Raw genomic sequence first — 13322 nt, forward strand, 5'->3', positions numbered from 1 at the left:
TGGAAGAAAGTTATTGGAATATGGATCCCACTTGTATATATTAGTTTTAAATGATATGTGAGTGGAATGAGTTAGTTGAATGTGGGGTCTCTTTACCATTTATGGTAATTATGAACCGGGACTTTTATTCGTGGACGGACCAAAATGGAAAAACGGGACTCTTATTCGTGGACGGAGGGAGTATCATGCACTTGAATTTACATATGAAAATGTTCATCTATTACTATATATAAAAAATTATCCCTAACTTGTAACTAATATACATCCATTTATTTATAATATATATCATTGTGACCTACTATTACAATTCATTAAACATGATCATGCTATGGGACCAAGGGAGTGTATATATATATAATCAATAGTAGTAGTATGATATTGTAGTTATAAGCACTTATGATTTAACGTTGCTAGATTTACAAATATTCAAATAGCAAAACAAAAGTATTAATATAGTTATAAGCACTTATGATTTAACGTTGCTAGATTTACAAATATTCAAATAGCCAAACAAAAGTATCACTTCAGTAATGTTAGCAAACTGTACAAAAAATAACTTTCAAAAGCAAAACATAATCATCATCTAAATAACTGCTGTTTAATTCTACAAAAATACAGATACATTTTGTGTATATATCAAAAGGTAAAACCTTCATCTTCTATTCAAACATCTCACCTTTACAGCAGACAAGAACCATAAACTTAGCCCTCTTTGTGATCAACAAGAACAGCAAACTAGGGTTTTGTGATCAACTAAAATAATCTCTGGACAAGAAAAGCCTGCTCGTTGAGACGCCTTTGATCGACAGTTAGTAGCTTCATGCCATTCTATCAGTTGAAAATATACTTTACTTCCACGATTTCGTGCCATTCTATCAGTTGTAAATATACTTCACTTCCGCTATGTCCCAAACTGAACCCTATAACCAAGGAAACAATGAGGCCTCGAGGTACTAATAGTTAGACGAAGATAAGTATGATCAAGCATCTATCCTCATTCATAACAACATGATTAATTAAAGGGACTGATATACATTTTGCAATCATAGATTTAATGGCATTCATGCTTTCTGCTGAAAATTCTAAGAAGAAAGTTCTGGAATTACCGGAACATTATGCAGGCAGAGTCATAAGGGTTGAAGTGACTCGGCGATGCATTCTACCTGCACAGCCAAATCCTTGACCCCAGCTCCGCGTAAAATGTGTGAAACTTGTTTCTTGATGGAAAGTTTATCAGAGTCTGCTGATACATGGAGATGGATGGTCCCCACGACGTCTGTGTTGGTGAAGCTCCAGACGTGAAAATTCTGGGAGCCAAGAACTCCTTTCAGCTTCATCACGTCGCTCAGAGCTTCTTTGAGATCCTGCTCGTAGGATCTGGGGACTCTCTGCAGCAAGACTTCTGCCGAATTTCTAAGCAGTGGAATCACAGATGATACAATCAGTGCTGAGATAAATATTGAGCATGCGGGGTCAGCAATGAGCCAGCCCTTGTACTTGATCATTAAAGTCGAGATAACAACTCCAACGCTTCCCAGGGTGTCTGCCAGGACATGCAAGAAGATGCCTTGCATGTTGTGGTCGATGTGGTGGTGGTGGTGATGCTTCTTTTCCTTTTCTCCGGCATGATCGTGGTGGTGGATATGGTGGTGATGATGGCTGTCCACATTGGCATCATGGTGGTGGTGTGGGTCAACGTGTTTCTGATGATGGTCGAGTTGATCAGTCTGGTGGTGGAGGTGGAGGTCGTGCTTTTCCTTCTCTCCCGCATGACTGTGGTTGTGATCTGATTGGCCAATATGATTCTGGTGGTGGTGATGATGTTGGTTGTCCACATTGACATCATGGTGGTGGTGGTGTGGTTCAACATGTTTGTGATGATGGTCGAGTTGACCAGTTCGGCTGTGGAGGTGGAGGTCGTGCTTTTCCTTCTCTCCGGCATGACTGTGACTATGATCTGATTGGCCGACATGATTCTGGTGGTCATGGTGGAAGTGGTGGTGCTGATCCTGTACATGGGAATGATGATGATGATGATTGTGGCCGTGTAGTTCAACATGTTCGTGACCATGGTCGTGCTGCTCATTCTTCGGGTGGTGGTGGTGGTGATGTTCCTCATGTTTTGAACACGATTTCTCACTGCAGTCATGTACAATACCCACGACTTCCTGATGCTTGTCGCCATGATGCTGTGAATGATGATCATGGTGATGCTCGTGTGAATGAGCTTCTTCGCCATGGGAGTGATGGGAATGTGAACACGACCCGGATCCACCATGGGCATGATGATGCTCCTCATGAAAGAAAACAAGCCCCACCATATTCACAACCAAGCCTCCAATCGAAACAGACAGCAGGCTGCTCGTGGAAATCTCCTGGGGGTCCAAAATCCGCTCAAACGACTCCAACGTGATCAACGCTCCGACAAGAACCAGAAAAACAGCATTGGCATATCCCGAGAGAACCTCAAACCTCCCACGCCCATAATTAAACTGACCATTTGCTGGCAACCTCGAAATATACGAAGCATACAAACCAATAGCCAGAGCAGCACAATCAAACAGCATGTGACAAGCATCAGAGATCAACCCAAGGCTGTTACTCATGAAACCAGCCACAAACTCAACAACCATATAAGCAGTGTTTATCAGCAGAAACAGAGCAATCTTGCGTGACTTCCGCTCACCCAAAATGTGCCTAAGAGGTTTCATCACCTCAAAACCACGTGACTCATTCGACTCATACCCCAACTCAGGATAATTAATACTAACAGGATTCAGCTCCCTTGTCGCAATCCACAACAACAAACCACATACAAGCAGTCCCCACAACGAGAGCTCGGGAAAATAGAACAACTCCAACACAAGAGTACAAACAAATGTCACAAAATACTCCCTCTGATTATCTTTAGATGCACCCATTGATTTCTCATCAGTGTAATTCTCACTCAAAAGCACCCCAAAAACTACAGTATTCACCAACGGCCAGCCTAGGCTCGACAACGAAATGCTATCGCCCTCGAATTCAAACACGAGCATGCTAACACAAGCAGGTATGAACAGCACAACTGTAGTGAAGAACAACGTGATCAACCTAACCCTCTTCTGCCCTAGCTCACGAATTTCCCCCCAATTCGATAAAACCCTCTCATAACACCCCAAAAACCCTGACAAGAATGGCAGCAGCATTGGCCAAATCCTCAAACAATTCGAATTAGGGAAAGCTGCAAACCCTTTGTTGATAATATTCACATGGGATAAAGGAAAGCATTCGATTCGATCCCAGCTGAGAGATAACAAGATCAATCCAGATAAAAGCGCGATAAACCCACGAATCTTGGATGATCCAATCGAGTTCCCATCGGTAAAGACTCGATTTTTACCTTCCTGGAAGAAACGCGCCGCGACGATTCCGGCCAATTCGGCGAGGATCAGCGCCGCCGCGCCGCAGTAGCGCAACGCCTGGAATCTGAGCAGGAAAACGACGGCGAGGAGGAGTGATTTGGCGGCGAGGAGCTTGTGCTGGGATTGGGTGATTAGAGTGAGAGAGAGAAGGGGGCGCTGGGACTTTCTAGTGTGAGAATCTAAGCCGAAAACGGAGGCGAAGAGAGAGAAGGAGAGGGTGAGGAAGAAGGAGAGGAGAGAAACGAGGAAGGAGAAGGGGAAGATGGAGAAGGAGGGAGGGGAAGCGCGGAGGAATGGGAAGAGGGAGTAGAGCGAGCGGAGGGAGAAGAGGAGGAGGAAAAGGGAGGTGGCGGCGGAGGGGCGAGAAATAGGGCGGCGGAGTTTGGAGGGAGTGGCGGCGGGGGTGAAAGGTGTGTGGGGGAAGAGTGGGTAAGCGGGGCGGGGGGTCGGAGTGGCGGCGGCGGCGGCATTGGCGGCGCGTGGGGGGAGGGAGATGCGATTCGGGCGGTGGTGGTGGTGGTGGTGATCGGCCATGTTTAGTGAGAGAAAGCGTGGAGAGAGAGAAGGCCCGAATAAGAGGATTGGATTTAAGTCGCCGGTTTCTTGGAAAGGCCCGGCCCGGTCGACGGAGAACGTAACGCTGGGTCAAGAAAGCAAAATTAAATTGGAAAATCACAAAATTGAATGTCAATAAATTTTAATTTTTTTTTGGTCAATAAATAATCATGGGTCTTCTATTCTTGTACTACTAGTCGTAGATGGTCTACTTTTCCAATCTAAATTAATGAAATGACATAAGATCTTTGAATATTTTGAAACATTTAAATGTATATGCAATTATGCAAATACATTGTATACTGACAATTTTTGAACGGCCCAATTAGTAACAAATTGTAAGGGCCCAACAAGTAAAAGATTTTAACGGCCCAATAAGAAATAGATTTGTTTTATGAAGAGATAATCATGCATTATGTTTATTTGATTTATATGAAGTTCAAAACAACAAAACTCTTTGCCGTGCAAACTTTACATATCTTTATACTTTTTATTTAAACTTTGAGCAAATTATTAAAAAGAACTAGTACTCCTATAAAGTTTTGTCAATATGGTTCGTCCCGTAACTTTGAAAATGGGTCAAAAAACCATAAAATTTGGATGTGTGATATTGCTTATAGTTTTCAATTAAACAATGTCATTTTCTGTATGAATAGGCAACATTGTTTAATTCAATAACATTAATTTTTTGGTTTTTATATAAGATAAAACTTCATAAACTATGCATATAGTAGCTCCATGCTTTTGGTTACTAAATAATTAATTACACGATGTATGGAACTGAAAGATCTATAATGTGCAGGATAATATTTTATAAAGTTCCGAATCTTGTTCGTTATAATGTCTTCATTTGCATTTGAATGATTACATTATCTAGATTACATATTGCAACATACCAAAGTAAAGTTTAAATTATTAATTGAAAACGATATCAATGACAAATACTATTAATTTAATTCATGCACCATCTTCATAGTTTCCGTAAACAAGAATTTTTTTTTCAATAATGGAGCAATCAAAAGAGTGATTTCCTCGTCACCAATCCACCAACAAAAGGAAAAAAGAAAGAAAGAAACATTATAAACCAGAAGAATAAAAACATCGAACTCATAAAAAGAAAAAACAATGCTGTAACAACTAACAAACTAGTGCACTAATTTTATTTTATTTTTCATTTGATTGACAAAATTGCCACAATTAATGTGGTCAACTTATAAAAATAGTAGAATAGTAATTTATTCGAAGCAACATTTTTTTAGTGTATGGCAACAACAAAGCTGAAACATCTAACTCATAAAAAGAAAAACAATGCTGTAACAAACTAGTGCACTAATTTTTATTTTTTTTTTCATTTGATTGACAAATTGTCACAATTAATGTGGTCAACTTTTAATAATAGTAATTTCTTCGAAGCTACATTTTTTTAGTGTATGGCAACAACAAAGCTAATGCACCCAATAAAACATGTGTCTCTTCAAAGTTTAATTTATCAAACTTTGGATTGTGAAATAATACGTGGCCTTTAGAGGACTATTTTTTTCTCCCTCTTTTGCTGGCATTCTTACGTCTATCTTTTATTCATATTCACGAATCTTATACAGTGAAATTATGTCATATTTACTGAATTGACGTGTCAAATATACTTACTTTTTATGTGTTCATAGTTTCTTGATAAATTATGTACTAAAGCATTCCCTTTCAAAATAATTTTATTAAATATTACTCCACATGGAGAATAAATTGCATATAAATTAGTACTCGTATGGATTTTAAAGAACATTAAACATACATACAATTTGAAGAGGGATTATTTTCGTGAGATTAAATATTTAAGAATGTTAGCCCACGTGGCGGGTGAATCTAGAATTCAGAGCAATGTTCGAATAGATTAGAATCTGAATTTAGTGATGTCCTACTAAGACAATAGATTGGTACTGTGGAATATAGTGTCGAAATCAAGCAATATAATGTTTTCCATGTATGAACTTTTTTTATGTGAGTGGCCTTTTTGCTTCGGTGTTGTGCCCTTGTGTTGTCGAGAGTTGTTTGTTTGTTGAGACTTCTTCTGATGGTAGATAAGTTAAGATGATTTTACATGCTCTTTCTTAATGTTGGGTTGTTTGTTCTTTAACTATGGATGTTTTTCGGTCTTGTTATTTTGTGGTTGTTCTATATGGTTACTGGTATTTGTTTTTGGTTCCGTTTGGGAGCTGTTGCTCACCACTTTTTGGTGATTTATAGTAGTAATATGTTACATTTATTAAAAAAATTGGTTTGATTTATTTGTTGTGTTCATGTTTGGTCGTCCTAGTAAGAATTATTCGAATTAATACTAGCTAGAGCACCAAACATGCACATTTTATCCTTAAAATGCATATTTTAAGGATAAATATGTGTTTCATTTACTACTATGGAGTATTAATATAGTACTAGTATTCTATTTCTATATCATGTATTGATATGCATTATATACATTTATGATGTTTTCTAGTATTATAATACTACTCCATATTGCATATTGCATTAAGTGATCAAACCTATAATTGGAAATTATAAGTTGAAAAATCATTTTCATAGTAAACCTATAATTGGAAATTATAAGTTGAAAAATCATTTTCATAGTACTGATGATGTAAAGTCCATGTTAACATTTTTCGTTTTCATATTGTGCCTTTTATACTACTCCCAAATTACTTAGACTTTAAAATATAGAACTAAAACTCAACATGTAAATTAAAGAGTAATGATAAATAACCAAATTTTGTACGACTAAAATAAGGTTATATTAATAATTTAATGTATTAATTATACATTAAAATAGCAAATGTAGTAAGTGGACAAGTTAAAAAGACTTATTAGTCTTTAACCTCATTTTTTATTTTTATATTTGAATTTTCTTTTTATTATTTTTGAAATTTGAATTAAAATATGCACTAATTACATTTATGGTTCCAAAAAAGTAAAAAAATAATAATACACAAATCATAAACATATGACTACAATATTATGCACTTTCCATGTACTATATATAAATCTATATATTTTAATTAATTGCAAAAATGCACCCAGTGGCTTATGCAGCATATAACAAATATACGTTCTTAATTAATAATTTAGTATCTCACTGTTGTAGCATAAGTGACTTAGTTCGATTCCTAACAATTGCGGTTTGTGTAGCATTCTTTTATCATTGCATTTTTGACAATTAGAGTTTTTATTATCATATTTTTAAGTCACCATAACATTTTTTTCACCCCCAATTTCAAAATCCTGAATCTGAATGCACCTATTTTTTTCAAATAAATTATAAAATTTGATTACATAGATTTGTTGTAAATTAAAACCTTGATTTGCATGTAATTTTGATTATCCTGGAGTACAATAAGTTATAGATATCGAAGGTTCTTATATATAAACGTCCAATCAACGTCATTAATTAAGAAGGGAATCATGGCCTACTTCGACTACTATTGAATATACATTCAGCCCGATAGATATGAATTAATAATACTACTGCACATATTCTTTTTCTTTTAGGCCGAACTATAATGTTAATCAATACTCCTCCGTCAATAAAATTATGGCAATGAATATGACACTAGAATTAAGATAAAAATTGTAAAGTAAGAGAGATGAAGATGAATAGTATGATAAAGTAAGAGAGAGAGAAAAATAATAAGTAAAGTAGTATTAAGTGGATAGTGAGACCTATATTATTAAATTGATATAACTTTCTAAGAATGAAATGCACATATTTTTGTAGGACGGACGAAAATAAAAAGTGCACATATTTTTATGGGACAAAGGGAGTATAATATTTTTTATTTAAAAAATTACTTTATATCCTTTTAAAGTACTCCCTCCGTCACCCATATGTGTCTCAATATTTCATTTTGGTATGTTACTTATTAATTGTCTCACTTCATTTTTATTACTAGTCCTTTTTATAATGAACCCTAAATTTCAATTATTTATACTATTAATCTAATTTTATTTGAACATTAATATATAAAATAAGATACACATATTATAGCACTAACTTTTTTTAACTAACTTTCCTTTATAATTTTTTAAATTCATGTATATTGAGTTAAAGTGGAACACATGTTAAGGAATATAATAAAGCCCCATCTCTATTAATTCATTTTTCACTTCCTCCAAAATTGTTCAGGATCATTATTTCAACATATGTGTCAGAACAACTATTAGGTAATGAGTATTCACATCAAAATCCATATAATTCGCACATATCCTATAGAATAAGATTGATTTTGATTTTGTATACTACTCCATATTGCTAAGGTTATGCGTTATACAATTTGTATAATAAATATAAATAGATTACGTTTAATTAGCATGCATACTTTAAATGTGTGGTTACGTACGAACTTTTTGGTGGTTGTTTTCGAATTCAGAAAACAAGTAAATTTCTCCCTGCTTTTATGATTAGTAGGAGTAGATTAGAGTGACAGAACATAAAGTTCATTTTCCAGACTAAAACTTCATCTAAATAGGAAAACACCAAAATCTGTTAGATAACTTTTTAACTGATTTTTGGTCACATTTTACTTATAACTTTATTAAAAGAGTTTGTGTTTTCGAAATCTCGTCATTAAGGCAAAACAAGTGGATGCTAGTACCATAATTGGTTGGACACACATATATGTATCAAGGGCCAAAACTCCTATTAAATCTATTTTCCCAAATTTTTAATAAATCAATTAAATTTATTCAAATTTTATATAAATTATTATGTTAAAGTCCGTAAATAATTTAAATCACTTTGAAAATACTCATATTACTATCAAACCAATTACTAATTTTACAAGATATAGCCCTACCAAACTTAGGCCCTTTTTATTTTAATTTTCTTCCTCAATGCGAATTAAGTGGTAGTCCACGTAATATGATAACCAAATAAATTTTAATTTTATAGTCCACGTAATATGATGACTGTATGTATTTAATTAACACATTTAGTAAATAAATGTGGTTTAAGTGTGACTATAGTTTACGTGCACGCAATCAGCGTGGGCAGCCACATGTTAGAATCCACACCATTTTATTATTGAAAGCTGTTATTTTTTTTCCTTTTTCCACTCAGAGGATTATGACGTATTAATCCACTTTCCTTAATAAATTATTCAAGATTTTTCCCGATTTGTGTTTAAAACGTACAATGACGCAAGTTTTCTTTTTTAGGAAAGGAGTTAATAAATTTGATTCATCACGATTTTGTTACTACTTAAACTAGTAATTTTAGCACTATGTCGACATCTACACCACATCTTTTTCACTTCATGGTACGTACGTACGTACGTACATACATACATATACATGGAAAATAAATTAAGGATCTTGTGTTGTTTGAACAATTATTTATCAACGAAGTTAAGTTGGACGACGGATTTTCTTGTGAATAAAAGTGGAAAAACTAGAGAGGTTTATTACAGTTCAAAATTGCAACCTTAAAATTTTTATTGGAAATTACTCACGTTTAGCAAATTACTAATAATATTACAATGTTTCTAAAAAGAAAACAACTTTGTACCCGACATTGTATATTTTGTCAAAATATGTTATAATTAACCATGTTTATAAAATCCTTAAGTACTCTTGAAATTCGAAATATATATATAATAAAATAGGAGTATAATGATATTCATAAGAGATATAAAATATTTGTATTAGAACAATTATAATAGCAGTATTATTTGGTATATTAGATTATCAGATTTTAGTTGAATTTTAAAACTTTCAGATTTTTAATATGGGATTTTTTTAGTTTTATATATTTTTATATTTTGGATTTTTCACATCAGATCGTATTTCATAGTTTGAATTTTGGAGTACTGACCTAAATTTATGTAACAAGGTGACGAAATCACTCAATGTCTTCGAAAAAAAGCTAATTAATTATTAATATTCGAACCCCTCTCACGTGATATATTTTAATTTACATGCAATATGCCACGTGGCAAAATCTACTATTTTAGCATATTCTAATATCGATATATCTCAGTGAGTGCATTATCCAGTGTTCCACTACATGAAAGAAAAAAAAAAACAAATAGTTCCTGCTGAGTGCTCTGATCAAATCCCCATTCCAAAAATATTTTCTCCCTTATTCCTAATTTACATATATTAGAAAATACTATTTCCTTCATTCCACAATAAGAATCACATTTTACTATTTTAGCATCCACAATAAAAATCACATTTCTGTTTCTACTGTAAATAGTAAATAGGCCAATGTTTCACTAAGAGCTCTGATTAAAATCCTTCTGTCCGATTAAAATTACTCTCCCTAATCTCCATCTCTGATTAAAATCCACCTTTACTTTGGACACAATATTTTATACTCTCATATTCATAAAACTACAATTTTGGTATCTAAAATTTGAAATTGTATCCCGATTAAGATCGTAACAGTAGAGAGAATAGAGTGGGTTGTTAGTTAGCAATTAGCATCTGTTGTCCAATATGTGAGTTCATGATTTGAGAGAAAATCCACTTATCTAAAAACACATATATATACATGACACACATCAACAGAGAGAGAGCTCTCTCATAGTTAGTGTTAGAATCTATTGTGTCATTCCACCTTGTCTCCATCTCCTTCCGATCATCTTCATGTTTGTTTCCTTTCTCTCTCATCATGCCTGAACCTCACACATCAATGGTCGGCGGCGGAGGCGGACTCAATAAGCCTTGTATTCTTCTCATAAGTAAGCGCCCACACACACACACACACCCCTCTCTCCCTCGTGAAAAATAATAATTCAAATTTGGAAATGTTGCAGTTATATCTGGAATGGAGAGATTTGCATTCAAAGGAGTGGCCTCGAATCTGGTCACGTATCTCACCGATGTAATCGAGATGAAGAATTCTTCCGCAGCCAAATTCGTCAACAGCTGGGTCGGATTCACCTCCATGCTCCCCTTGATCGTCTCCATGCTCGCCGATTCCTATTGCGATAAATACTCCACCATCCTCGCCTCCTCCCTCCTCTACGCCGCCGTGGGTTCCATTCTTCTCTTTATTTTTCCACAATTCATGTTCTCACTTAGTGGAGATTACACATGCATTCCATCATGGATCATGGATCCCTAGTCATCCTTCCACTTTAAATTTCACTGTGTGTCAATCATTTGCAATTGAATTTGAAAATTAATGTATCCTAACACGCCTCTCTCTGTGTAATATGCAGGGGCTATTAGCATTGACATCAACAGCGGTGACGTGGCCTTGGGCGCATTCGAATAAGGTGCATTCAGTGTCATCTCTGTGCTTGTCTCTGTATCTCATCTCGGTGGGGCAGGGAGGGTACAACCCTTCGCTGCAGGCGTTCGGGGCCGAGCAGCTGGAGGCCACGTACGAGGCTCTGCCGGTTACGGGCGGGGAGGAGGGGAAGGGGTCGGACGGGAAGAGCTGGTTCTTCCAGTGGTGGTACTTTGGGGTGTGCTGTGGCAGCCTGTTGGGTGTGTCCGTGATGTCGTATATTCAGGACACGTACGGGTGGGGGTTGGGGTTTGCCATCCCAGCGCTGTCGATGATTGTGTCCATTGTCATGTTTCTGTGTGGCGCACGGTTTTATGTGCAGAAGCAGGGCAGGATTGGGGATGTGAGTGTGTTTGAGGTCGCTGTCCGGGCTGTTAAAGCAGGCGTGTCGAAGCTCATCTGTGGCGGGAGTGGCTCCTTGAGGAATGAGTATGAGGTGGCTGAGCTTGAGTGAGTGTTTTTGAACATTTAATGCTGTTTTTTTTTGTCACTTGTTCTTGAATCTATGCTGTCTAATTTAGTAGTACTACTAATTTTGAGCATATGATGCATATCTCTGTGTTCATGTGTTGCATAGTTGAGTTGGAAAAGAATCTTGTTTGAATGTTTGATGCATAGTTATGTTGGCAAGTTCTTGAAATTATGTTAGTATAGTTTAGTGGGATGAATCTTGTTTGAATGTTTGATGCACATCTCTATCACAAATTCTTGATTTTGTGTAACATAATTGAGTTGGAGTTAGTTGAATTGAAATGATGCACATTTTTGTCACCAAATTTATAAAGATGATTATAATGAGTCATGTTTGAACATTTTGATGCATATTTGTGACAAATTCTTGATAATGAATGTTGGATTGTGGATGCAGGCTTGAGGAGAAAGCAGGGCTGTGCAGCCAAGATCAAGAAACCGGGAGCACGCGCCAACAGGCAAACAACGAGCCTCTGAAGCCTCTGGAGGCTGCAAAGGTCGTCCTGCGCCTGCTTCCCGTGTGGACAATGCTACTGATGTTCGCGGTGATCTTCCAACAACCCGCAACGTTCTTCACCAAGCAAGGCATGACCATGAGGAGGAACATAGGAAAAAGCTTCAAGATCCCCCCGGCCGCGCTACAAAGCTCGATCACCATCTCCATCATCATCCTCATGCCATGGTACAACAAGCTCTTCATCCCGTTGGTCCAGAGCCTGAGGCGCAGCGAGAAGGGCATCTCCGTGATGGAGAGGATGGGGATCGGGATGTTCCTGTCCGTGGTGGCGATGGTGATAGCAGCCCTGACAGAGAGGTGGCGGCTGCACATATGCCATGACTCATGTGAGGAGGTGCCGTTGAGCATATTCTGGCTGCTTCCGCAGTACATTCTTCTAGGAATATCGGATATATTCACAGTGGTGGGAATGCAAGAGTATTTTTACTCAGAGGTGCCTACGAGTATGAGGACGATGGGGATAGCGTTGTACACGAGCGTGTTCGGGGTGGGGAGCTTCGTGAGTGCGATTTTAATATCGGTGATCGAGCAGGTGACGAGCGGTGAGGGAGGGCGGGGGAGTTGGTTTTCTGATGATATGGCTCAAGCTAGGCTTGATAAGTACTATTGGTTTTTGGCTTTTTGGAGTGCTTTTAGTTTGCTAGCTTTTCTTGTGTTTTGTAAGTTTTTGAAGAGGTAGTAGGATTCAAGGACTTGGATTTGACAGTGATTTCAGCTTAGGAATAAATTGTACATTGTAAATGACCATTACCTACTCGATTTGATTCAAACGATTGCTTCTAGGTTTAGAGGAGTACTCCTTGATATGGAAGGACTAAATTTAAAATTTATTCAACAAAATTTTAAATATAGTTTAGACTTAAGAAAGTATTGGTTCAGACGATTGATACACCCCTATGACATGGATGATCGAATGAAAATGAAAAAAAGATCAATTTGGCATTTTGGTATTAAGACCCGCCCTAAAAGTGAAAGAAACATTAAATAGATAAAAATTAATATATTATTCATGACAAAAAATTACTCCTTTTTAGGCTGAGATGAAATAGTCTTTTCTTATATTGGAAATACCAAATGCTATTATTGGCTTCTT

At 36.5% G+C, this 13322-nt stretch overlaps 2 protein-coding genes across 4 annotated transcripts; one reads left to right on the forward strand and one right to left on the reverse strand.

Moving 5' to 3' along the window:
- Window positions 1-503: 503 nt before the first annotated feature.
- LOC125207236 (probable zinc transporter protein DDB_G0291141) lies at window positions 504-4012 on the reverse strand. 3 transcript variants are annotated; one of them, XM_048106495.1, is made up of 3 exons: window positions 1498-4012; window positions 1107-1413; window positions 504-920 (listed from the first exon to the last, which is right to left on the reverse strand). In XM_048106495.1, the coding sequence occupies exons 1-2, from the start codon at window positions 3936-3938 to the stop codon at window positions 1128-1130; spliced, it is 2727 nt and encodes a 908-aa protein (XP_047962452.1). In that variant the 5' UTR covers window positions 3939-4012; the 3' UTR covers window positions 504-920; window positions 1107-1127. The 3 variants fall into 3 exon arrangements, with proteins under 3 accessions (XP_047962452.1, XP_047962451.1, XP_047962449.1); XM_048106494.1 differs by having other exon boundaries at window positions 504-913; window positions 1107-4012; XM_048106492.1 differs by having other exon boundaries at window positions 1107-4011.
- A 6385-nt stretch (window positions 4013-10397) lies between these two features.
- On the forward strand, window positions 10398-12976 carry LOC125207782 (protein NRT1/ PTR FAMILY 5.8-like). The gene is made up of 4 exons (XM_048107257.1): window positions 10398-10687; window positions 10763-10980; window positions 11171-11691; window positions 12110-12976. The coding sequence occupies exons 1-4, from the start codon at window positions 10618-10620 to the stop codon at window positions 12906-12908; spliced, it is 1608 nt and encodes a 535-aa protein (XP_047963214.1). The 5' UTR covers window positions 10398-10617; the 3' UTR covers window positions 12909-12976.
- Window positions 12977-13322: the final 346 nt, after the last annotated feature.

Source organism: Salvia hispanica, chromosome 2 (genome assembly GCF_023119035.1).
Source record: "Salvia hispanica cultivar TCC Black 2014 chromosome 2, UniMelb_Shisp_WGS_1.0, whole genome shotgun sequence".
Taxonomy (NCBI): Eukaryota; Viridiplantae; Streptophyta; class Magnoliopsida; order Lamiales; family Lamiaceae; genus Salvia; species Salvia hispanica.

Bases quoted from the DNA above. Each gene is read 5' to 3' on its own strand.
- LOC125207236 (XM_048106494.1), bottom strand. From the start codon at position 3,938: ATGGCCGATCACCACCACCACCACCACCGCCCGAATCGCATCTCCCTC.
- LOC125207782 (XM_048107257.1), top strand. From the start codon at position 10,618: ATGCCTGAACCTCACACATCAATGGTCGGCGGCGGAGGCGGACTCAAT. The intron at 10,688-10,762 runs GTAAGCGCCCAC...GAAATGTTGCAG, and splicing joins GCCTTGTATTCTTCTCATAA to TTATATCTGGAATGGAGAGA. The intron at 10,981-11,170 runs GTGGGTTCCATT...TGTAATATGCAG, and splicing joins CCTCCCTCCTCTACGCCGCC to GGGCTATTAGCATTGACATC.